The sequence below is a fragment of the Vigna umbellata genome, chromosome 5 (genome assembly GCF_029865625.1).
Source record: "Vigna umbellata cultivar VRB3 chromosome 5, Vumbellata_1.0, whole genome shotgun sequence".
NCBI classification, from domain to species: domain Eukaryota; kingdom Viridiplantae; phylum Streptophyta; class Magnoliopsida; order Fabales; family Fabaceae; genus Vigna; species Vigna umbellata.
Window position 1 is genome coordinate 2179030 of NC_142169.1, and position 24873 is coordinate 2203902.

The 24873-nt window shown below is 39.5% G+C and overlaps 1 protein-coding gene across 1 annotated transcript; it reads left to right on the plus strand.

Annotated features, from left to right (window-relative positions):
• Nucleotides 1-8059: 8059 nt before the first annotated feature.
• On the plus strand, nt 8060-13065 carry LOC148197510 (uncharacterized). Its single transcript, XM_088114774.1, has 3 exons — nt 8060-8506; nt 12139-12737; nt 12858-13065. The coding sequence occupies exons 1-3, from the start codon at nt 8060-8062 to the stop codon at nt 13063-13065; spliced, it is 1254 nt and encodes a 417-aa protein (XP_087970900.1).
• The last annotated feature ends 11808 nt before the right edge of the window (nt 13066-24873 follow it).

Here is a 24873-nt window from a genome sequence, read left to right on the forward strand (position 1 = left end):
AACAAAAAGGGGTTCTCCAATTACAGACACATGATGCCTTGCTAGCTCAAAATAAAATTCTAACTCAACAGCTGGAGACTCTGACTAAAACTCTTGCACAATTACCTAAAGAGTTGAAAACTGCTGCACAGGTACAAACCCAGTTGTGCGAATTATGTGGAGGTGATCATATCAATGGTCAATGTGCTTTTCCAGTGGAAGCCTTGGAGGATGTTAATTTCATGGCTAATCAATTTCCATACCGTCAAGGGAATTACAATCAAGGGTGGAAACCACATCCAAGCATTGGTCAAGGACAAACTGGGCAAGCAAATCAATATAATAAGCAGCAGCAACCAACCTTTTGGCAACAGTTATCTATGCTTAATGAAAAATCAACAAGGTTGGAAGAAACTCTTCAGCAATTCATACAGAAAACCGAATCTTCTCAAAAGAGCACTGAAGCTGCTATAAAGAATTTGGAGATTCAAATGGGTCAGATTACCAAGCAATTGGAAGAAAGGCCAAATAGAAATTTTGGGGCTAATACTGAGGTTAACCCTAGAGAAGAGTGCAAAGTGGTAAAGAGTGTGAATGAAGAGATAATTGAGTTAGAAGAAGGAGAAACAGAAGAAAGAAGAGAAATAGAGAGCAAAAACAATTTTCCTTTTCCAATAAATCAAGAGAAACAAATGGATTTCACAGAATTATTCAGAATGGTGGATAATAAAGCACCTTGGGAACAGATTTTACAGAAAATTGCAGTTTACACAAAATCTGATGAAGAAATTTCTACAAAGAAGAGACGTAGAGATGATGAGGCAAAAGAGTGTATAACTGTTAAGAAAGAGTCATTCCCTCCTAAAGCGTCAGATCCAGGCAGTTTTTCTATCCCTTGTACTATAGGGAAGAAAAAGGTAAAGAAAGCTCTCCTTGATTTAGGTTCAAGTGTTAACTTGATACCTTATTCTTTACTGGAGCAAATCGGCAATGTTAAAATGAAACATGCAAAGATTAAAATAGTAATGGCCGATGGATCTTCAAAGGAGCCATGTGGGATTGTAGAGGACATTATAGTTTGTGTTGGCAAACTTCAGTTCTTGGCAGACTTTGTGGTGATGAAGATGGAGACTGAGAAGATACCTATCATACTTGGAAGACCGTTTATGAAAACGGCCAGGGCTATCATAGATGTAAATGAAGGTATAGTGGTGCTCCAGGATAGAGAGGAGAGAGTGGTGGTAGATGTTTTCAAAGATGAGATGCAAGCAAAGGAGGAAGAAGCTAGTTATAAAGCTGCATTTCGAGATGCACCCATGACTAGCCGTAAAGAAAAATCTTGAGGTTTCAGGTAACCATTGTTTGTTGTTTCAGGTACCCAAGGAAGAAGAGATTGGAAGAGGAGAAGAAATTCCTAGAGACTGGAAGAAAAGAAGACTCCAACTTGGCACACCTGTTAGAATCAAGAACAAGTTGTGGGTTGTGAAGGGCTTTAAAGAGAAGGAGATGATAGAGATAGAGTCTCCATATTCTAGAAGAACCAAAACAGTTCAAAGGAAACAGCTGAGGAGTTGGTGGAATGACAACATCAACTACAAAGAAGATGGAACTTGAACTTTATTGGGTCAAGCTAATGACATTAAAAGAGCGCTTGCTGGGAGGCAACCCAGTGAATTTAAAAACTTTTGATTTGGTTTTGTAATTTGTAATTTGTGAACATTATTTTGTATTTATTTTGTTGGATATAGCATCTACTGAAGGATGCTAGGTGGTTAAGTATCTACTGAAGGATACAATGGCTGTAACACCTACTGATGGGTGTTGGTGGATTTTGGGTCAGGCTCGTGACGTTAAACAAGCGCTACCTGGGAGGCAACCCAGTTGATTGAATATTTCTGTTTGTTTTAGTTAGGGTTTGCATAAGCATTTTGAACATTGAATTGCAGGGAGCCAGTGAGGGGCACTAGGAGGCACGTAGGTTAAGAAAAGAAGGAGAAGAGCACTTCACGAAAGTGCCGCTGAGCGGTACTTTACCGCTGAGCGGTACTCTCGCAGAATAGGGTTTTAGTTCCCCTTAGCGGGACCCGAGCCCATTAGGGTATTTTTAAACCCTAAGCTGCGCATTCTTTCACACTTTCAGACTTTTCTTTGCACAAACACTCCCACATACCTTCTCCAAGGTTTTCCACATCTTTTCACTCTTCCCTCTTAAGAAAATTTCTCTTCCACTCACTTTTTCACTAGTGTGCCATCAAAGTTTGGGGTTGGAAGAGAGCATTCTAGCTTGGAAGCATTCTCATTGCATCTAGTATCTCCACCCAAGTAAGTAAAATGCATTTTGTTCATTCTAGGGTTTTGATTTTGAATATGATTGTCAAAGCATGAAGATTTAGGGGTTTTGATTTCTTGCATGATTTGATGATATATTTGATGTTTGAACCGATTAAACTGCATGATTATGAACTGGAAAACTGAAAATTGCATTTGGGTGGAGTTAGGAAAGCTTTAAAACAGGTTTTTCAAAAATCTGCAGAGTTACCGCTGAGGGGTAAACTGCCGCTGAGCGGCACTCTGCCAGATTTGATTTTTCTGGTTTTGTGTGATCTGGAATGTGGTACTGGTGGCGCTGAGGGGAAATTCTGGCCCTCAGCGGTGGTTTAGCTTCGAAAGGAGTTGTGTTCTGTGTTTTACTAATGATTAACATCATGTTCTGTGGTTTTTTTGTGTTTTGAATGTAGGAATGGCATCCTCATCAGGAAAAAGATTGAAAACCATGGCAACAAGAGAAAGGAAAAGGAACCAGAGCAACCCCATCTAGCAGGTTCCTCTCTAGGAAACATGAGAAGCACTTTAAAGTGGTTCAGGACAGGAGACTTCTGATGGAGAGAAAGGTTGGAATGATACCTAACCTTGCTCCTCAATTTGGAGAGCAAGTTTTAGGGAATGACTGGGGAAAGCTAGCCACTTATCCTGCACCTGCCAACATAGCTGTGGTTAAGGAATTTTACACCAATGCAAAGAAGATTGGTGATTATCCAGCTGAGAATTATTTGGGCTATGTAGAGGCCATGCTATCAGGTATGATCCTGATTCAATTAATAACTTTCTGGACACTGTATGGGCTGGTGAGCAGTGCCAGTTTGCTCTTTGCATGGAGGAAGGTGCTGATTATGAGGATGTGGAGAGAGTACTGTGTATACCTGGAGGACACTTCCAAAGGAATCGATCTGGCTCAGTGGTTAACATTAGGAGGACAGATTTGACTCCTCTTGCAAAGTATTGGATGGCGTTTTCTCATGCCAACATTCAGCCATGTTCACATGTGTCAGATATTACTCTCAGCAGGGCATTCTTCATCTACTGTGCTATCAGAAACTTGAATGTTAATATTGGGCAGGTGATAGCTGATGAGATTAGTGTGTGCGCCAATACTTCAAACAACAAAGCACCACTAGGACATCCTTCTTTGATCACGCACCTTTGCAAGATAGCTGGGGTGGACACTTCTGCTCCACCTTTTGAGAGGCCAAGAAAAGCTATTGATGAGGCCTACTATAGACAGTACTGTGGAGGTGATGATGCAGCTCAGCCAGTTCCACCACGCCGTGCTCGTAGAGAGAGAGGGCCAGCACAGAGCCAGACATCTGCTGAGACACATGAAGCAGAGCCATTCCAGATGAGGGACATGTATATGTCTCTTATAGGGGCTCAGTTGCAGTCCATTCACAGAGGGCAGGTGGCCACTGCTGAGATGATTGTGGGGATGTATGATACACCTCCAGCCCACAGGTGGACTATGGATGAATTCCATAATGTGGTAGCTTGGCCAGAGGAACCAGTGCATGGAGGAGGAGCTGAAGCAGCTGAAGCTTCAGCTAGAGATATGGAAGAAGATGAAGCTGATGAGGATGATGCATTTGAAGATGATGAAGATGAGGAGGAAGAGGAAGATACAGAGGACAGCTCAGATTGATGAGGAGCTGAGATAGCATTTACTGATGAATGCTATCATGTGCTTATGCTTTGTGGTTTAAGTTTTCTGAACTTATTTGTTTTGTTTTTAGATTAGGGTTTGATGTACTCTATTTGAAACCTGGTTTCTTGTGATGGTTTGCTATTAACTGTGATTTGTGATAAGTAATCTGAATGATGCTTATGATTAATTGATGTTGAGATGATGTGCACATTAAAATGCTTATACAGGTGATTCACAAGCTTTGTGAACAAATGCATGATATCATGATTGTGATTGTGAAATTAAGCAGGATGTGTATGTCAAATGTGAATGAGCTTATATGTGAGATTTTGAGCTCCAGAGTTGTTATTGTTGAATGCTATTACTTTGAAAGCATGAATGGTTTTGCCCAGGTTTTCTATGATTGAATCAATTGCTTGTTTTGCATCATGTGATCAAGGCCATTTGTTGAAAACCTTTTTATTGGCCAAATTCATAAAATTAGCCCACTAAAAGAGAACACTGTGTTCTATCCTTTGAACCCTTAGCCTTGAATATACACTGAAAACCTTATTGAAAATCTTTACCTTGAGTTAAGTAGAAGATCTTGTGTGGTATTGTTAAATGTTCAAGTTTGGGGTTGTTGGGAAAACATGAAAAGCATTGAGCTAAGAGCTAAAAAGTAAGAATATGCAAAGAAAAAGAAAAGAAAAGAAAAAGAAGCAAAGCTCAATGCAAAGGCAAAAGAAAGTTGGGAATGAATAAGATGATTGTGTTGTTATGATTCTCTTAACTCAAGGATTTTGTGATCCAGAAAAACCAATTTTCTTGTTAGCCCAGCCACATTATAAGCCATAGAAAAGTCCTTGTGATGATGCATGCTTGTGAATGTTTTTGATTGTGGTAAAATGAAAGGCAAAGTTAATTCATGTAACATTGTGATAGTAGAGTGAATGAGTGATCATCTCTTATACACTTGAGTGTGAGTGAAACACTTGACTTAGTGAGGAAATATCACATGAACACATGAACATCCATGCTTAATTGATTGATCATTCATGAAAATAGCATTTGTTGGAATTTAAATGACTTTGTGAACACTAAAGCATGTGCACATCTTGATTGAACTCTTGGTCATAAGTTTGAGTGAAGTTTTTACTTATCTTGAAAAGAAGATTTTTGAATGAAGTGAACCATCATATGAATTGGTTTAAAGATGGAGTTACATCTTATTTGCTTGAGGACAAGCAAAGTTTTAAGTTTGGGGTTGTGATAACAGTTGAAAAACTGTTATTTTCATGATTAAAATTGACACTAAAAGCAACCTTTACACTTAGAAACTAGCTTGAAATCATGCTTTTCTTTATATTTTTGGAAATAAGAGAGCTGGACAGGTTTATGCTTGATTTCAGTGTTTTTGTGCAGGTTTTAAGGTGAATTTGGTGAAAGAAGTGAAGAAGGAGAGAGATGAAATCAGAAAAGACAATAAAAAGTGCAAAAGGAGAAGCCGAAGTCACCGCTCAGCGGCAGTTTACCGCTGAGCGGCACTCTGGAAGTCACGTAAGGTCCGCTGAGGGGCAAAATGGCCGCTGAGGGGAGAAATCAAGTCACGTACTCACCGCTGAGCGGTATTTTACCGCTGAGCGGCACTTTAATGGGCTTGGATTTGACTTTTTGTAATTTACGAATGATATATAAGCTTTAGGGTTTCCTAGGGTTAGGCATCTCTGGCTGGAACGAAGCAAACACTCTCTCTTCCACCCCTTGGGGTAGATTGGGAGATGGTGACAGCTCTCCTCTTCTCTTTCTCGGGTTTTTCTATCTCTTTCATTCTTTCATTGTAATTCATCTAGGTTCACCATGAATATGGTGAACTAAACTCTGTATGTTTGTTGGGGAATCAATGTAATCTTGTGAAACTCTCATATATGGAATCTGATTTTACATCTTTTAATTAAGACTTATGCTTTCTTTCATCATTAGTAGGGTTTTTCCTCTTTGCTTAATGCTTGCATTGTTTAACTCATTCGATGCATGATTATTGGTTTTGTCGATACGGGCACGTACGGGGAAGTCTAGATCCGGGGAATTTCTCCCAATTTTATATTGGTTGTCATTAAGCTCCTGCACTTATGAACTGATCATTAGGAATGCTAGGAATTGTATGAACTCGTGATTAGGGAGAAGCCTTCTGGAAAGGTACATTAGAGAGTGGCATTAACAATGATGATTTGACTGTTGAATTCCTTAAAATATATGAGAGTGGATAAGATGAAATTGACCCCCAACAACATATTCATATCTATATTTCATTGAAAGTGTTTATCTTTTGATTTTAGCCATTGATCAAAATTCATGCATACATATTTATTTTCTGTCTTGCATTTTAAACCCCAATTATTTCGTTTGTAAGTCTTAGTTAATTAAGAAACCACATAACTAAACTAGGCCGTGAGTCCTTTGGGAAGAACGATACTTGGTCTAACCAAATTTATTACTTGAACGATTCGGTCATACTTGCTGATTGAAAACAAGTTTGTGACATCATAATTTGGTGTTCATAAATTTGTCCATCAAAGGATCATTTTCCTCTTCCTTTCATGGATCAAATGCTGGAGAGATTGGTTGGTCAGTCTTTTTATTGTTTTCTGGATGGATATTCTGGTTACAATCAAACTGTGGTAGATCCAAAGGATCAAGAGAAGACTGAATTTACATGTCCTTTTGGTGTTTTTGCTTATAAAAAGATGCCATTTGGATTATGTAATGCCCCAGCCACATTTCAAAGGTGTATGTGATAACAGTTGAAAAACTGTTATTTTCATGCTTAAAATTGATACTAAAAGCAACCTTTAACACTTAGAAACTAGCTTGAAATCATGTTTTTGGTCATATATTTAGAAATAAGAGAGCTGGACAGGTTTATGCTTGATTTCAGTATTTTATGCAGGTTTTAAAGTGAATTTGGTGAAAGAAGTGAAGAAGGATAGAGATGGAATCAGAAAAGACATAAAAAAGTGCAAAAGAAGAAGTCGCAACTACCGCTCAGCGGCAAATTACCGCTAGGCGGCACTCAGGAACTCACGTTGGATCCGTTGAGGGGTGAAAATGTCGCTGAGGGGGAAGAATCAACTCATGCACTTACCGCTGAGCGGTAGTTTACCGCTGAGCGGAACTATTTTGGGCTTGGGCCTAATTTTATGTAATTTTACGAATAGTATATAAGCTTTAGGTGTTCCTAGGGTTTGTATCTTTGGCTGAGACGAAGCAAATACTCACTTTTCCACCCCTTGAAGGAAGATCTTGGATGCTTAGGCTACCTCCTCATCTTTCTAGGGTTCTATCTTTCTTTCATTCATTATTGTTCATCTAGTTTCACCATGAATATGGTGAACTAGACCTTGTATTGTTGTTGGGGAATCAATGTAGTCTTGTGAAACTCTCATATATGGAATTTGTGTTTTAACATCTTATTTTAAGATATATGCTTTCTTTCATCATTAGTTAGGGTTTTTCCTCTTTGCTTAAAGCTTGCTTTGTTTAACTCATTCAATGCCATGATTATTGATTTTGTTGATATGGGAACGTATGGGGAGATCTAGATCCGGGGAAATTCTCCCAATAGCATATTGCCTAGACATAGGAATATGAGGGTTGGTTGCCGTTAAGCTTCTGCACTTCAGAATTAATTATTAGGAATGCTAGGAATTGTATGAACTCGTAATTAAGGATAGGCCTTCTTGCAAGGTGATTTAGAGAGTGGCATTAGCAATTGATGAAAAGAATGATGAATTCCTAAAAGTATATGAGAGTGGATAAGATGAAATTGATAACCCAACAACATACTCATCCATCTAATCCATTAAAGTGTTTGTATTCCTCTTTTCAATTGATCAAATTCATGCATACATGTTTAATTACTGTCTTTTGCATTTAAACCTACAATCAATTGTTCACAAGTCTCAAATAATCAATAAATCATATAGCTAACTAGGCCGTGAGTTCTTTGGGAGAACGATACTTGGTCTTACCGAGTTTTATTACTTGATGCGATTCGGTCACACTTGCCGATTGTTAAACAAGTTTTTGGCGCCGTTTTTCGGTGTTCATAAATTTGTCATCAGTATGCAGGCAATTTTTTCAGATCTCGGGGAAAAGTGCATTGAAGTGTTCATGGATGATTTTTCTGTCTTCGGAGATTCCTTTCATAAGTGTTTGATGAATCTGGACACTGTTCTCAAAAGAGGTGTCCAGACGAATCTGATACTTAATTGGGAGAAATTTCATTTTATGGTAACAAAAGGAATTGTGTTGGGGCATAAGATTTCTGCTAAGGGGATTGAAGTAGACAAAGCCAAAGTAGAGGTTATTGAGAAACTTCCTCCACCAACAAATGTAAAGGGAATCAGAAGCTTCTTAGGCCATGCTGGATTCTATAGAAGATTTATTAAAGATTTCTCAAAAATTGCAAAACCATTGAGTAATTTGTTGGTTAAAGATATACCTTTTGTGATGAATGATGAATGTTTGAAAGCTTTTGATACATTGAAAAGCAAATTGATTTCGGCCCCAGTGATTATAGCCCCAGATTGGAATCAAAATTTTGAATTAATGTGTGATGCTAGTGATTATGCAATAGGAGCTGTCATTGGTCAAAGAAAAGGGAAGGTATTTCATACTATCTATTATGCTAGCAAAGTGTTGAATGATGACCTGTTAAATTATGCTACTGGTGAAAGGGTCGCACCTCCCACAAAAGTTGTGCATAAAAGAATGCAGTATAGTACTAGGAAGTGACTCCTAGGTCGTCTCTCAAGGACCAAATGTGGTTCAGTCAATAGGTCAAACACGTAGTGGGGGGTTTTGGAAGTGTTTTTGTTATTTTAAATGAACTAAATTAAAACTTGAAATTAAATACAACTAAACATAATTTAAAACAGTGACACGAATTAACAAAGCGTGAAGACCGAACGGTCCTACAGATGACCGAACGGTTCTACATTGAGACCGAACGGTTTCTAAAACAAGTGAGGAAATTGGAAATACAGAAAAATAAAGAAACCGAACAAAATAGACAGCATAGTGAACGGAAACGATAAACTAAACGGGTCTAAGGCAAGACGTGTGAACTAACTAAAATGTAACATATGATAAAGAAACATTTGTGCGGGAATTAAAAGAAAATATGAAAAAAGTGCTACAATCAATATAATAATTAAATGCACACGGCGTCTTAAATAAGAAAGCAATGCTTCGTGCAACTTTAAAGTCATAAATTCAACGTAAAGTGTTGGAATAAAATTGGAAAGCATAGATTTAACAATTGCAATCAATACTATATAAATGCTATCGGATGAACTTGCTATTAGAATGCTTGGCGTAAAAATTAGAATGCATGAACAGAGCTGAAATTTCTTTTAGGCTATTCCCCGTGGACATGGCTACACTTTTCTTCCAAATCAAATGTGAATCTCTAAAGGAGAAATATCACTCCATGTAGCAGCGCTAGAATTCATTTCTTTAAAAATTAAAAATGTAACTATTGAAAGCATGTGCCTTTCCCAAAATAAAATCAGCACTTCCAATTCTCAAAGCCAAAATAAATAAATTTTCTTCACCCAAATTCAATGCCGCAGCTGGAAATAAGCACCGTGTGCCCTCTTCTCCCAGCTGGAATTGCCGAGACCCTTAAGCAAATAAATTGAACGCCTTCATCAATCACCCATGTGCACCTTCCTAGCCGTGACACCACTCTACCTAACGTGCTGCTCCTCCCGTGACTACATATTTTTAAAGACAAAAAAAACCATTTTTCATAGGTGGCGGCTGGAGCTTCCTCCTTTTCCACAAAACAGCGTCACGGGTTTTTGTTTTTAAAACCCTCCTTCAAGCTGCTGGACCGTGTATGGAAGCCAATCTGCTCCTGCTGGACCGCTTCTTCTTTTTGCCACCACATGCTTGCTGGACCATCCTTGGACAGGTGTTGCTGCTGTGTTGCTGGACGGCCAAGTGCAGCCCAAATGAATTTGATTTTTCTCCCAGCACCTCCTTTTCCAAGCCATGTGGGACGTGCAACTGCCTTCTTCTTTTCTCCAACGTGCAGCGCTGGACATCTGCTGCTGTGTGCTACCAAACCAATTGCTCATTCAGCAATTTCTTCCATGTGAAGGGCTATGGACGCGTCACTTCATCATAGGCCGTGGAGTGTGTGTAGCATGGAGCTGGCAGCTGGACCGTGGCACCTCCTTCTTTTCAACGCAACCTCTGCTGTTGTCTGTGTAGCTTCGTGTGAAGGTTGGATGTGAAGCCCATCCAGTGTTGATGTCTTCCTTCCATGATCTCTCTATTGCTCCATGTCACCCCTTGCCTTCAGCCAGTTGGACCTCACGTGCACAAGGGCACCTCTTCAAGTTGGACCGTGGAATGCTTCTGCTGGACGTATGCTTCTTTCATTTGCTGGGTGTGATGTGCAGCCATGAGCTCCAAAGCTGCTGGACTCTTCATTCCATCCAGCACACCCTTTTTCATTGTGGGCCGTGACACCAAAGCTCCAGCCCGTGACATGCTAATCTCTGTGTGCACCTCCCTCCAAAGCCAAGCCGTGTTGTGCTTTCATCCCAGCTGCTGGACCCATACGCTGTTAAAATTAAAAACAAAGTATTCATCTCCAAAAGGTGCTAGACGTGGCAGCTTTATGCTCTCCATTAATCACCGTATGCTTCCAAGTGGTGGTCCCTTTAGCAAATTTTCTTCAATCATTAAAAGTAAGAAAAGGGACCCATCCGTGGTTTTTGATGCACAACTTCCTCAAAACCAAAAGAAAAGAAAACGAATTAACATATCAATTGGAGGTGTAGGCCGTGACAATTGAAATATTTGGCAGCTGCACTTCATTTCTTCAATCTTCTGGATGTGCAGTTTTGTTCAACTCAAAACAATTTGGACCTCCTTGCAACCAATTAAGAGTCTAGAACCACATTTAATTTCTTTTTTTTTGTGGCCATGAGATGCATTGTCCAATGATAAATTCCAGCCACCACAAGTACTAACAACAAGCAAACAATGCAAACATATTAGAACACTCAAACAGTAATCACTGGACTGACATAGGGGAGTAAAACAATTACTGGGAACAGTACATAACTAATTTGAACAAAGTAAAAACTATACGTGAAAATAGACATCTAGACGAAACTATGAAAAAAAATTGCATGGAAAACGGATAAGAATTGAACTCAAACGAGGACACACAAGTTGACACAACATTCACGCAGCACTGTGCGAAAATTGAAATGACTGAGATGCATTGGGCTCAATTGCCATTTCTCATTTAACCTTCAAATGTCCCAAATTGTATCTCCAAATTTTCCTTGTAAAATAATTAGCTCAGATAATTCAAATTAGTTACAATAAGAATTTTCGATCAAATTTAGCACAATTAGGAAAAATAGGATAATACTGTACATTCAAGCACAATTCCTTGATTAAATCTGGTACAATAAACTAAGTGAAATCAATAAAATATTGATTCATCACTACCACTGAGAAGGAGTTTCTAGCCATAGTTTATGCTTTAGAGAAATTCAGATCTTTTCTCATAGGGTCTAAGGTGATTATCTACATAGATGATTCAGCTATAAAATTTTTGTTGACAAAGCCAGATTCTAAAGCACGTCTGATTAGATGGGTGTTACTATTGCAAGAGTTTGATGTAGAAAAGTGAAAATTTGATTGTTGATCACTTATCCCGGCTAGTTTATACTGAGGTTACTAGCAAATAAACATAAATCTGGAAATCTTTTTCGGATGAAACGCTCATGTATATTCAAAAGAGGTTGTGGTTTGCTGATTTAGCAAATTTTAAAGCTGCAGGGGTAATTCCAGAAGATCTTAATTGGCAACAAAGAAAGAAATTGTTGCATGATGCTAAGCAATTTATCTGGGATGACCCTTACTTATTTAAAATCGGAGCAGATAATCTCTTGAGGCGATGTGTTACAAATGAAGAAGCTGAAGGAATTCTCTAGCATTGTCATGATTCACCTTATGGAGGACATTTCAATGGAGAAAGAACAACAGCAAAAGTTCTCCAATCAGGTTTTTATTGGCCTACTTTATTTAAAGATGCTCATAATCATGCCAGGAATTATGACAGGTGTCAAAGAATTGGAAATATTTCAAGACGTCATGAAATGCCATTATAGGGCATTCTAGAAGTTGAAATCTTTGATTGCTGGGGCATTGATTTTGTAGGACCATTTCCACCATCTTTCAACAGTGAATACATTTTGGTGGCTGTAGGTTATGTGAGTAAATGGGTAGAAGCATGGGCGTGTCCTAAAAATGATGCAAGCACTGTGATTAAATTTCTAAAGAAGCCAATCTTTACACGCTTTGGAACTCCTAGAGTACTTATTAGTGATGGAGGATCTCATTTTTGCAATTATCAACTATCTAAGGTACTCAAACATTATGGTGTGAGACATAAGTTAGTTGGACCTTATCATCCACAAATTAATGGGCAAGCTGAAGCATCTAACAGAGAAATCAAGCGAATATTGGAGAAAACAGTTGCTACGACAAGAAAGGATTGGTCACATAAACTTGATGATGCTCTCTGGGCATACAGGACTACAATGAAGACATCTATGGGTTTATCACCTTATCATCTTGTCTATGGGAAAACATGTCATTTACCAGTGGAGATGAAGCATAAAGCCTTATGGGCGCTTAAATTTCTGAATTTTGATCCTTCTGAAACTCAAAATAAGCGCAGAAGGCAAATTTTGGAACTTGAAGAGATGTGGTTGCATGCATATGATTCATCCAGAAACTACAAAGAAAAGGTAAAATTCTATCATGACAAGAAGTTGATAAAGAAAATTTTCAATCCAAGACAACAGGTGTTATTGTTCAATTCAAGATTGGAGTTGTTTCCTGGAAAGTTGAAGTCAAAATGGTCTGAGCCATTCATAGTGAAGAATGTGTGTCCACATGGAGCAATTGAATTAGCTGATCTAGCTGCCAGTGATCAACAAAGAAGCTGGCTGGTGAACGGTCAACGTCTCAAGCATTATTTAGGAGGAGAAGTAGAACAATTATCCATAGTGATAAAGTTGGCGGATCCTTGAATTATTTTGGGTCAGGCTCGTGACGTTAAACAAGCGCTTACTGGGAGGCTGATGACAAATTTATGAACATCGAAAAACGGCGCCAAAAACTTGTTTACCCTCGGCAAGTGTGACCGAATCGTATCAAGTAATAAACTCGGTAAGACCAAGTATCGTTCTCCCAAAGGACTCACGGCCTAGTTAGTTATATGATTTGTTGATTATTTGAGACTTGTGAACAATTGATTGTAGGTTTTAAATGCAAAACATAATAATTAAACATGTATGCATGAATTTGATCAATGGAAAAGAGGAATACAAACACTTTAATGAATTAGATGGATGAGTATGTTGTTGGGGTTATCAATTTCATCTTATCCACTCTCATATACTTCTAGGAATTCATCATTCTTTTCATCAATGTTAATGCCACTCTCTAAATCACCTTGCAAGAAGGCTTATCCTTAATTACGAGTTCATACAATTCCTAGCATTCCTAATAATTAATTCTGAAGCGCAGAAGCTTAACGGCAACCAACCCTCATATTCCTATGTCTAGGCAATATGCTATTGTGAGAAATTCCCCGGATCTAGATTTCCCCGTACGTTCCCATATCGACAAAATCAATAATCATGGCATTGAATGAGTTAAACAAAGCAAGCTTTAAGCAAAGCGGAAAAACCCTAACTAATAATGAAAGAAAGCATGTATCTTAAAATAAGATGTTAACACAAATTCCATATATGAGAGTTTCACAAGACTACATCGATTCCCCAACAACAATACAAGGTTTAGTTCACCATATTCATGGTGAAACTAGATGAACAATAATGAAAGAATGAAAGATAGAACCCTAGAAAGATGAAGAGGTAGCCTGAGCATCCAAGATCTTCCTTCAAGGGGTGGAAAAGTGAGTGTTTGCTTCGTCTCAGCCAAAGATACAAACCCTAGGACGTCCTAAAGCTTATATATTATTCTAAAATATACAAAAAATTAGGCCCAAGCCCAAAATAGTGTCGCTCAGTGGTAAACTACCGCTCAGCGGTAAGTGCGTGAGTTGTTTCTTCCCCCTCAGCGGCATTTTCAACCCTCAGCGGATCCAACGTGAGTTCCTGAGTGTCGCTCAGCGGTAAACTGCCGTTGAGCGGTAGTTGCGACTTCTCCTTTTGCACTTTTTTATGTCTTTTCTGATTCCATCTCTATCCTTCTTCACTTCTTTCACCAAATTCACCTTAAAACCTGCATAAAACACTGAAATCAAGCATAAACCTGTCCAGCTCTCTTATTTCTAAAAACATGACCAAAAGCATGATTTCAAGCTAGTTTCTAAGTGTTAAAGGTTGCTTTTAGTATCAATTTTAAGCATGAAAATAACAGTTTTTCAACTGTTATCCGAGGCAACCTAGTGTTTTGTAATATTGAACTTATTTGTTTCTGTTTTTAGAATAGGGTTAATGTACTCAATTTGAACTTTATCTGTTATGATGGTTTGCTTATGACTTATTGCATGATGAGTATTGCTTGATGATGTTTGGATCTTGATTGATGTTGAGATTGTGCACATTATATGCTTATACAAGTGGTTCACGAGCTTTGTGAACAAATGCATGATGTTATGATTGTGATTATGATGCTAAGCAGGATGTGTATGTGGAATGTGAATGAGTTTATATGTGAGATTTTGAGCTGCAAAGTTGTTGTTGAATGTTATTACTTTGAAAGCATGAATGACTTTGCCCAGGTTTGCTATGATTGAATCATTTGCTTGTTTGCATCATATGATCAAGGCCATTTATTGGAAACCCTTTTTGTTAGCCAAATGCATGAATTTATCCCAATTAAAGAGAACACAATGTGTTCTATCCTTTGAACCCTTAGCCATGAACATAATTTGAAAACCCTTTTGAAAAACTTTACCTTGAGTTAAGATGAAAATATTTTGGGGTATTGATAAATGTTCAAGTTTGGGGTTGTTGGGAAGTTTAGAAAGGGAAAACGAAAAGTATTGAGCTAAAAGTAAGCATGTGAAAAGAAAGAGAAAAAGGAAAGAAAAGAAGAAAAATAAAAGCTCAATGCAAAAGAAAGTTGGGAATAATTAAGAATGGTTGTGTTTAGATGATTCTCTTAACTCAAGGATTTTGTGATCCAGAAAAACCAATTGTTATTGTTAGCCCAGCCACATTATAAGCCATTAAAAAGTCCTTGTGATGATGTTTGCTTGTAAGTGTTTTTTATTATGGTTGAATGAAAGGCGAAGTCATTATGGTTAAATGAAAGGTCGTCTGTCATGCTTCCTCAGTCTTTCTCCATACCAGATCGCCCTCCTAGAAGTTCCTGGGCCAGACTTTGGAGTTGTATTTTCTTTCTACCATTCGCTTGCACGCTTCAGCCCTTAAAACCGCTCGATTCCTTAGCTCCTCCAGGGAGTCAAGTTCTACCCTTAACTCCTCATCGTTGAACTGGAGATCCTCCATCTGGCGCCGTAGAGAGGGTTCTCCCAACTCGACCGGTAACATGGCGTCAGTGCCATATGTCAAGTTGAAAGGCGTCTCTCCGGTCGTCCCATGTCGGGTACACCGATAAGCCCATAACACTTCTGGGAGCTCGTCAACCCACGCTCTCTTCCTTTCGTCCAATCGCTTCTTCAGTTCGGCCACGATGGTCTTGTTCACGGCTTCCACCTGACCGTTCGTCTGAGGATGCTCCACCGAACTGGTAACGTGCTTGATCCCCAGACCCCTATTAAACTCGGTCAATTTTTTGTCAATGAACTGTCGGTCGTTGTCCGTAACGATTGTCCAAGGAAGACTGAATCGACACACCAATTTCCAATAGAACTTTTGCACCTACGACGCCATGATGGTCGCCAAGAGTTCAGCCTCCACCCATATGGTGAAGTAGTCGATCACCACAAGGAGGAACTTCTTATGCGCCCGGCCTATTGGAAACGGGCTGACTATGTACATCTCCCATTGTGCGAACGGCCAAGGTGACGTCATGATGTGCAAGGTGTGCAGTGGTGCGTACGTGTTGTTGGCGTGGGCCTGGCAGTTGAGGCACTTATATGAGCGAAGACCCTGGTGTCCTCCTCCATGGTTTGCCAGTAGGATCCGGCCCGCAGTACCCGAGCCTTCAAAGCTCGACGACCGGTGTGGAATCCGCAGATTCCATTATGGAGCTCGTTCATGACGTACTGCGCTTCTTCTTTCCCGAGGCACTTAAGGAGAGGGGAGGAGAACCCTCTCCAATATAAGTCATCCCCTACCATAAGGTAGCAAACAATCTTCTTAGCGTCTGCCAGCTTAATTGATTGGCCTGCATCCTACTGGGTCATTAATGCTCGAGTCTCCGCTCGCCAGTCCCCGACTTCACCCTTTGACACCGCCAAGCATTCGACCGACGGCTGCAGCAATATCTGGCGTACGATTGTCGTCAACTGCCCTTTTTCTTTCCCTGAACTTAATTTTGATAACATGTCCGCCCGCGTGCTGTCCTCGCGAGGGATGTGCCGGATGGGACCTTATCAAACAATTTTGTCAAGGTAGTCGCTCTGTGGAAATATCGGAGGAGTTGTTCCTCCTTCACCTGGAACTCCTCATTCATCTGTCCTACAACAAGCTGGGAATCCGTCCGGCACACAACCTTCCTCGCCCCTATATCCCTTACTAGCTCCAAGTCGGCCACCAGGGCCTCACACTCCGCCTGCTTGTTGGAGGCTTTGAACTTAAAGATCAATGAATGTTGCAGCAAGAATCCGTTCGGACCTTCTAGTATTATACCAGTTCCACTCACAGACTGCCCCGATGCGCCGTCAACGTACAAATTCCACTCATCATTGACCGCCAGGGCAACTCTGCTGCAAAATCGGCCCAGTATTGGCCCTTAATTGATCCTCTTGGCTCATACCGTGGACCAAATTCGGACAACTCGACCGCCCAGCCCACCATTCATCACGCTAAGTTGGGTTTCCTTAAGATTTTGTAAATGGGGAAATTCGTCCGGACGACGACCTGGTAACTCTAGAAGTACGACCGGAGTCTTCTGGATGCATTCAGCAAGGCTAGGGCAACCTTCTCTACTTGTTGATATCATGCCTCGGCCTCTTGGAGGGTCCGACTTCTGAAGTACACGAGCCTAGGCTCGGGTCGCTCCTGCATCAGTACTACGACGATCCCCGACTCCGATTCACCCAGAAAAATCTACAAATCTTCCCCTGGCGTTGAGCGGTTCATCACCGGTGGATTCATCAAGATTGTCTTCACATCCTGAAACGCTTGTTCGCACTTAGCATCCCACACGACGCTAGATCCCTTCCTCACTTTTCTTAACACCGGTCTCACCTTCTCGGCCAGCTTAGGAATGAATCACGATAGCACAGTGAGTTGGCCGACCAACCTTTGGACCTCCTTTGGATCTTTGGATCTCCAACACGGCCGTACATTTATCAGGATTGGCCTCAATACCTCTGGCAGTGAGCATAAACCCGAGGAATTTTCCAACAGCCACCCCGAACGTGCACTTTGTCGGGTTGAACCGCATCCTGTATCTTCTAACTTGCTGGAACACTTCCTCCAAGTCTTCCACATGATGTTTTCCGTCCGGTGAACGGACGACCATGTTGTAACACCCCTTATGGAGTGCCACTAGAAAATAACAAAATCCAAAATGTTAGGCCAGTTTTTTTTTTTTTAAATTAACATCGCGGAACTAAACCATCAAAAGTCTAAGCGTCTTACAACATAAGGTTAAAACCTTACAAATATCAAATTCATTATTCAAAGACATAAAATTTCTTTAAAACATGATAAGTCCCCCATAGTTACTCCATCTCTGCCTCATCTGCAACACCATCTACTCTCGTACAAGTACGATCATTGTAGGTGGAACCACAACCACAAAAGGAAAGGGTGAGTAACTAAGAACCTAACATAGCATATAATTTCAATATCAAAATATCATAACATAGATTATCATAGTCATAACCTTACAATACAACACTGTTAAACCGATTTTTGTCGCCTAAAATCAGAACAAACTAAGTTTCCCCACTAATGAAGTATAGGGACAACCTAGGTATCAATCCAAAGACTCGGCTAAAATTAAGATTAAAGTGTAGAATTAATTCTTGTATTTTATTTACTAACTACTAACTCACAGGTGGGGAAACGGAATTAAAACAAAGAAAATTTAAAAGAAAACAGTAAAGAAACGAAAACTGTTTTAAAAAGAAAATAAGAAAAATAAAATGCAAGAAAACAAAACCTAAACTACACTATAGAACCTATGTATAACAGAACAGAACCTAAACTAAAATGAGAACTGAGTGCAATTAAAACTAACCTAATACAGCAAAATGAAACTAAAACTAAAACTGAACAAGATTCTAAGAGTAGACAGTTCAACATTTAATCTACTAAACTTAGTCTATTCATAGGAAAACAAAAATCAAAGTAAAATTAAAATGCAATACAGATCACTCTATCCTAATCTATATATCACCAGAAATCAATCCATAACAGAATTTAGAATTGAAACAAATCAAAAACAGTACCTAAATTCTAAAAGCAGTATCACAATAAAAAAAACAGAATTGAAGTCATAGGTGAATTGCACATTGAACTGAATAAAAGAGTGCTTAGAGCTCTCAGGAAGACATCTTGATAATATGAATTCCAATACAGGATATTCTAAGTCATATTTCAGAACTTTAAATTGACTCTTTCCACTAATTTTTCCAATCAATGTTCATTAACCTATTCATCAATCTAAAATGCACAAACAAATTCAAGAAACACATATTTGAATCAATTTTTATGCATTGGACTGTTCTCTGTCTCGAGAAGACATCTCGATGAAGAATGCTCACTACGGAGACATTTAATTCCAAACGGAACCATAAAATTGCAGAGTTACAGAATCCAAATCATTTTCTCAACACATAACAAGTACAGAAATCAAAAACAAAGAACAAAATCGAAACATAAACAAGAACAGAACAAGAACACAAAATCAACTTTATTAACATGAAAAGAAAATTTTACAAACTACCGGAAATCACCAAGACTCTCGCGGCCTGTCACCCTCGCGATCGTCTCAACGAAATCCAAAGGCAAGAACAATATCTCTACTCTAAGAAAAGCGTAAAATCCCTAATCTACAGAGCATATGAAAATGTATCTCAAAAGTATATGAAGAAGTGTTTTTCGTCCATGGTGAAAAACCCCTTTATATAGGGTCGAAAAACGAAAAGAGAAAAGAAAGGGGGAAAAGAAAGAGCTAAAAAAACTAACTGGAAAGCTTCTTGATTGATCTTCAACAACTCTGAACCGCACTGCTTTCAACTGTCAACTGCTTCGCACGTGCTTCTAACCAACAATCCAGCTCAGCACTCCTTCCGATTTGCTTCCCCGAACCGATTTAGCTTTGGGCCGGCTTCCTTTTTGGGCCTTGGAGCTTGCTTCTCCACTTTGGTTCTCCTCCTTGCTGAACCATGAACCTAGGTTGAAGGAATTGGGGAAGAAGTCCTCTTTGCAAGCCCTCGCTTGAGTGTTGAGAAAATTGGGATAAATTCCCCAAATCTGATCCTCTGCACGAATCAATGGTAAAACAAGAGACCCCCTTCAGCTTTGGTCTTCTACGCACCGTTTCACTAATTGGCTAAGAAGGCTTCAGCTCAACTCCTTGCACACACTGCACTCCATTTTAATCAGCACTGGACTTTCTAATTTGGCCCAAACAGCACCAGCCCCTCTCTGCAAAAAAAAAAAAAAACAGTACCAAATTAAAGAAAGAAAATCTAACAATTAAAAAGAAAGATTTTTATTAAAGATTTTCTAAAAAAAATTATTATTTTCCTACTAATTAACAAAAGCTAAAAATTACATCTAAAAACCTATTTTTAACTAAATTTTTATAAAACTAAAGAATTAAGAGAAAAACATAAAACTAGCCTAATTCTAAGAAATTAAAAACTAAAGAAATCTAAGAAATGATTTTTAACAGAGAAAAATATGTAAATCTAGAGTGTTATCAAACACAATATTCAATTCATAACTTAGATCATCACCACTTAGACTATCAAAGTCACAACATTACAATACGTCACAGTATTAAACTCACAACTCAAATCATTTACACAAGCTTCTGTTGTTTCCTTGAATTTTGTCGTACCAAACCTGTTTCACAAAACAGGGCGATTCGAGTCGTCTTTCATCGCAACTTCAGACCTATATCCCCGACTCCTCAAGGAATTACGAGTAAAAACTTCGGTTAGGTGCACCCACCGAGCACAATACTCACACGAGCCGAAGTCATTGGGCGAGACATCCAACCCTCTCTAGTCCTCGCGCACGAGGAAAGGGTGACACTCGAACCTCAGTCTCCGCAGAGACTCTACACAATATCGTATCGCAATACGAACACCATCGATTCGACAAAAATTCTAAGGAAATGACAGAACGTTTGCTCCCACAATTTTACCATCACAACCATCACTATCATATATAAAGTCAACTAAATTCATTGACTAACAAATAATTAAATAACTTAATTTAATTATTTATCCTACTGTCGCACCCGTCTGAAATTACTAATTTCACACTTCCATAAACTAGAACAACATTTCTAGTGCACCCCCACTTTTACTAAATTCCCAACACCAAAGAAAACACCTAATTTCGATACACCCATTTTTACTCTAAACACACTCCCTTCTACATCTAACTCTTCAAGTGAACCCCAAAACCATTAAATTACATTTTCTCTTACTTCCAAGTAGGTCCTACATGAAACTACTCATTTCTTACCAATACTCTCTTTCTCTATTTACGTGACCCTTCACTTCTTTCTCTTTCTCTTTTGTTTTCAATACACAAATTTCATTCACTCATCTTTTCTCATAAAACCATGGACCCCACTTCCCACTTTATTTGACTTTTCAAACCAAACAATTTCTTCGTCACACCAAAGTTACGTAACCACTCTTCTTCACCCAACCACCTTACTTTTTTTTTCTTAAATTAAATCCACCAACACTCAAGACCCCACCATATTATACACCACTTTCTCCTTGTTTTCCTCTCTTCATTTCTTCCACCACTTACGGCACTCCACTTTCTTCTCCTATCTTTTCTTTAATTAACCAACCTTCCACCAACACTCACTTCTAATTTGTTTAATCTCTCCTTGACTTTTCAATCCCAACTTCACACCCATTCCTCATCTCATTTACGTCCCATCAATGTAACCCCTTCTCCACACACCTAAACATTACAATTTTCATTTCACTATTCTCTTTTTCTTCATTTCCATAACATTCCAAGTCAACTCCAAGACTCTACTCCATTCCTTTCTTTCTCAACTCCTACCCCAAGACTCTCATTACTTCTCCTTGCCTCTGTTGGGTGATTTGTAATGTGCCCATCTTCACCTTCCACTTTCATGATTCTTCCTTCATGTTCTTCTTCCACCCAAGACCCCAAACTTTTATTCTTCTTCATTGTTTTTCATCAACACATGTAACCCAACTCACCAAACATAACGATAATTTTTACCATTATTTGTGATGCAATTTTCTTACCAAATCGACTCTTTTGAAGCTTGAACATGTTTAATCCTCTCTTTTATCTAACTTTGTGAATAAGTTTAGCTTAGGCTTCACATAAAAGTTTTCATCACTAATTCCTCAAGTTGTAGGCAATTTGCGTGCTTTGGAGGAGTATTTTAACTACCAAGAGTGGGAGCCGCGGAAAAGCTACAAAAGTAAGTGTTTTGAAGGAACAACGGTAGGTACCTCGTGCCTAGGCGTAACAGAAGGGGGGCTGGGCGCCACTGTCTGCGAACACCTCGCACCCGGGCGCCCCAGTAGGGGGGCTGGGTGATGAGTCAATATTTTGTTCACTTCACTTAGTTTATTATACTAGAATTAATCGGGGAATTGTGCTTAAATGTCTGGTATTTTCCCATTTTTCCTAATTGTGCTTAATTTGATCAGAAATTCTTATTTTAATTAATTTGAATGATTTGAGCTAATTATTTGCATTATTAATTGTAGGGAAAATTTCGGAAATACAATTTGGGACATTTAGAGGCTAAATAGTAATCTGAGGAGGTGTGGATTTAAATTATGGGAGTGCACATGGAGATGGGCTTGGTTGGAGAAGCTAAGAAGTGGTGCTGGAAGAAAAAGAGGCTCACGGCCTGCACCCAACAGAAGCACGAGCGTCCAACACTTCAGCGCACGTCCAGCAGCTTCAGCACACGCCCACGACGAGCGTCCAGCAGCTTCAGCACACGCCCACGACGAGCGTCCAGCATATGGCACGCACGTCCTGATTTGGCTTCTCGCGGATAGCACGAGCGTCCAACACTTCAGCGCACGTCCAGCACGTCCGCACACATCCAGCACGAACGTCCAACAGAGTGGAAGACAGCGCACGTCCAACACACTCCACAGCGCACGTCCGCACACATCCAGGCCGCACGTCCAATAGTTGCGGTCCAGCACACGCCCATTCTTTCACGCTCCCAGCTGATTCGCATCCAGCGCCTTCTTCCATTCAGCAACAGCGAAGCCACATGGGAAGCAGCGGTGCATCCAGTAGAGTCCGAGAGGCATCACGCATGAAGGAGCTTCACGGTCCAGCAGAGGAAGTGGTTTTCATTTTTCCAGAACTTGGTTTATGCACCTTTGGAGCTTTATTCCAGCAAGCACGTCCAGCAAGGAGAGCCACACGTGAAGGGGTGTCAAAAGCAAGCAGGTCCAGCATGCTTTGAAGACGTGGTGCTTGGCTTTGGAGGGAGATGCACACGGAGATTAGGAGTGTCACGGCCTGCACCAGCAGCTTCAACAAGGTCTCCACGGGAATTGAAGCACACGGCCCACACTTAGGAGGTGGCATCCAGCAAGCAAGGGTGTGATGGGCAGCTTTCTTAGGTGGCAAAAGAAGTAAGCACACGTCCAGCACACTCCACACGCATCCAACAATGTAGGGGTGCACTGTCTAGTGAGGCCCACCACGGCCCAAGGCCTGGGAAGCAGTTTTGGGGGTGCATCCAGCACTGATCCAGAAACGTGAGCGTCCATGGCAGCTTTCTTAGGTGGTGCGTGAAGAAAGAAGAAGCACACAGCAGCAGATGTTGCGTTGAAAAGAGGGAGGTGCACGAAGAAGCCAAATGAAAGTTGGTCCAGAGGAATGGGCGAGAAAAGGGCACAAGTCATCTTTCATTTTTGGAAGTTAAGACCCAGCCGCCACCTTGAGAGGCATTATTATCTTTCACTGAGAAAAAAACAAGTACTGGAAAGATGGAGGGTGATGTAGCTTGAAGTTCTTGGTGCCTTCTCCTTCGGTTTTGTACACTTTTCCATTTAAGCTTTTATTCATCTGCTGTTATCATCTTTGGATTCTATAAACTGCACTCTGTATTCTGTTTGTGCAAGTTGTTATTGTAATTTGAAGCTTTGTAATTTCATTTTTGAAGTGTTTCATTTCTTTTCATTTGTGTTGAATAGTCACGGCTGTGTTAGTGTTAATTCTCCTTTCTTCATTTAGTTTTCTTTGATGCATTTGGGTGAATGTTTTTATTGTTCAAAGCTTGAAAGTTTCACGGCTGTCCAAAACAGAGAAAGAAGAATCACAGTACAGAAAATGGAGTTTACGGTTGATGCACTCATCTTCTTTGCTGTAATGTTTAATTTTCAATTTAGCTTTCTTGTTCTTTGTTGTAATAATTTCATGCACAATTTAATTTCTAAGCAAAGTTTGGTTTCAAATTCTGTTTCTAAATTTCCAGATTTTACTGTCTCTTTTTACTGCTGCAATTTAATTTCTGTTGTAATTTAATTTCAGTTGTTGTTTTCTGCAATTTAATTTCTGCTCTTCTTTATTTTTGCATGTTGATCATTTACTATAATTTTATTTTCTGTATTTTACTGCAGTGATTTTGATTCTGTTTTTACTGTTTTCTAAATTTACTGTTTTCTGTATTTACTATTTTCTGTATTTTATGTTTTTCTGTATTTTCGTTTTTTTTACTGTTCCAGATTTATTTTCACTGTTTCATGTTACTGTATTTTCGTTTTTTTACTGTTTTAATTTCATTTACTGTACCAATTTCATTTTACTGTTTTAAATTTCGTTTTACTGTTTTGAATTTTATTTCAACGCTTTTAATTTTTACCGCAACCAAAAAAAAAAATCACAAACCCCCCACTACGTGTTTGATCTAAGACTGAACCCAAATTGGTCCTTGAGAGACGACCTAGGAGTCACTTCCTAGTAACTGTACTGCATTCTTATATGCACAACTTTTGTGGGAGGTGCGACCCTCTCATCAAAATGGCGCCGTTGCCGGGGACCAACGGTTCGGTCTTAGGTTTTTGTTGTGTTTGTGTGTGTTGTGTTTTGTCTTGTGTTGTGATGTGATGTGATGTTCTGTTTTGTGTGTGCGTGTTGCATGTATAAATGTGTCGTGTTTTATTTGTTTCGTGATTTTTAGTATTCTTCTTTTTCCATGTCTACCTATTTTGATTTCGTGAACACTGCTTGTTTTGCTGGTGCCTCTGATTATGATTCTCCTTCTGCATGTTACTCTGATTGTAATTCATATTCTGCTGATTTCTATGTTGAGAACAATACGACTCATCCTCTAATTTCTGAGAGTGCTCTTTGTGAGCCGGTTTCACTTAAGGAGGATGATCTTCATTGCGATCTCACCCCTGGACTGATAAATTTGCTGCCTAAGTTTCATGGTTTTGCAGGAGAATGCCCACACAGACATTTGGAGGAGCTCCACATCATGTGCTCTTCAATGAAGCCTCCAGATGTCCC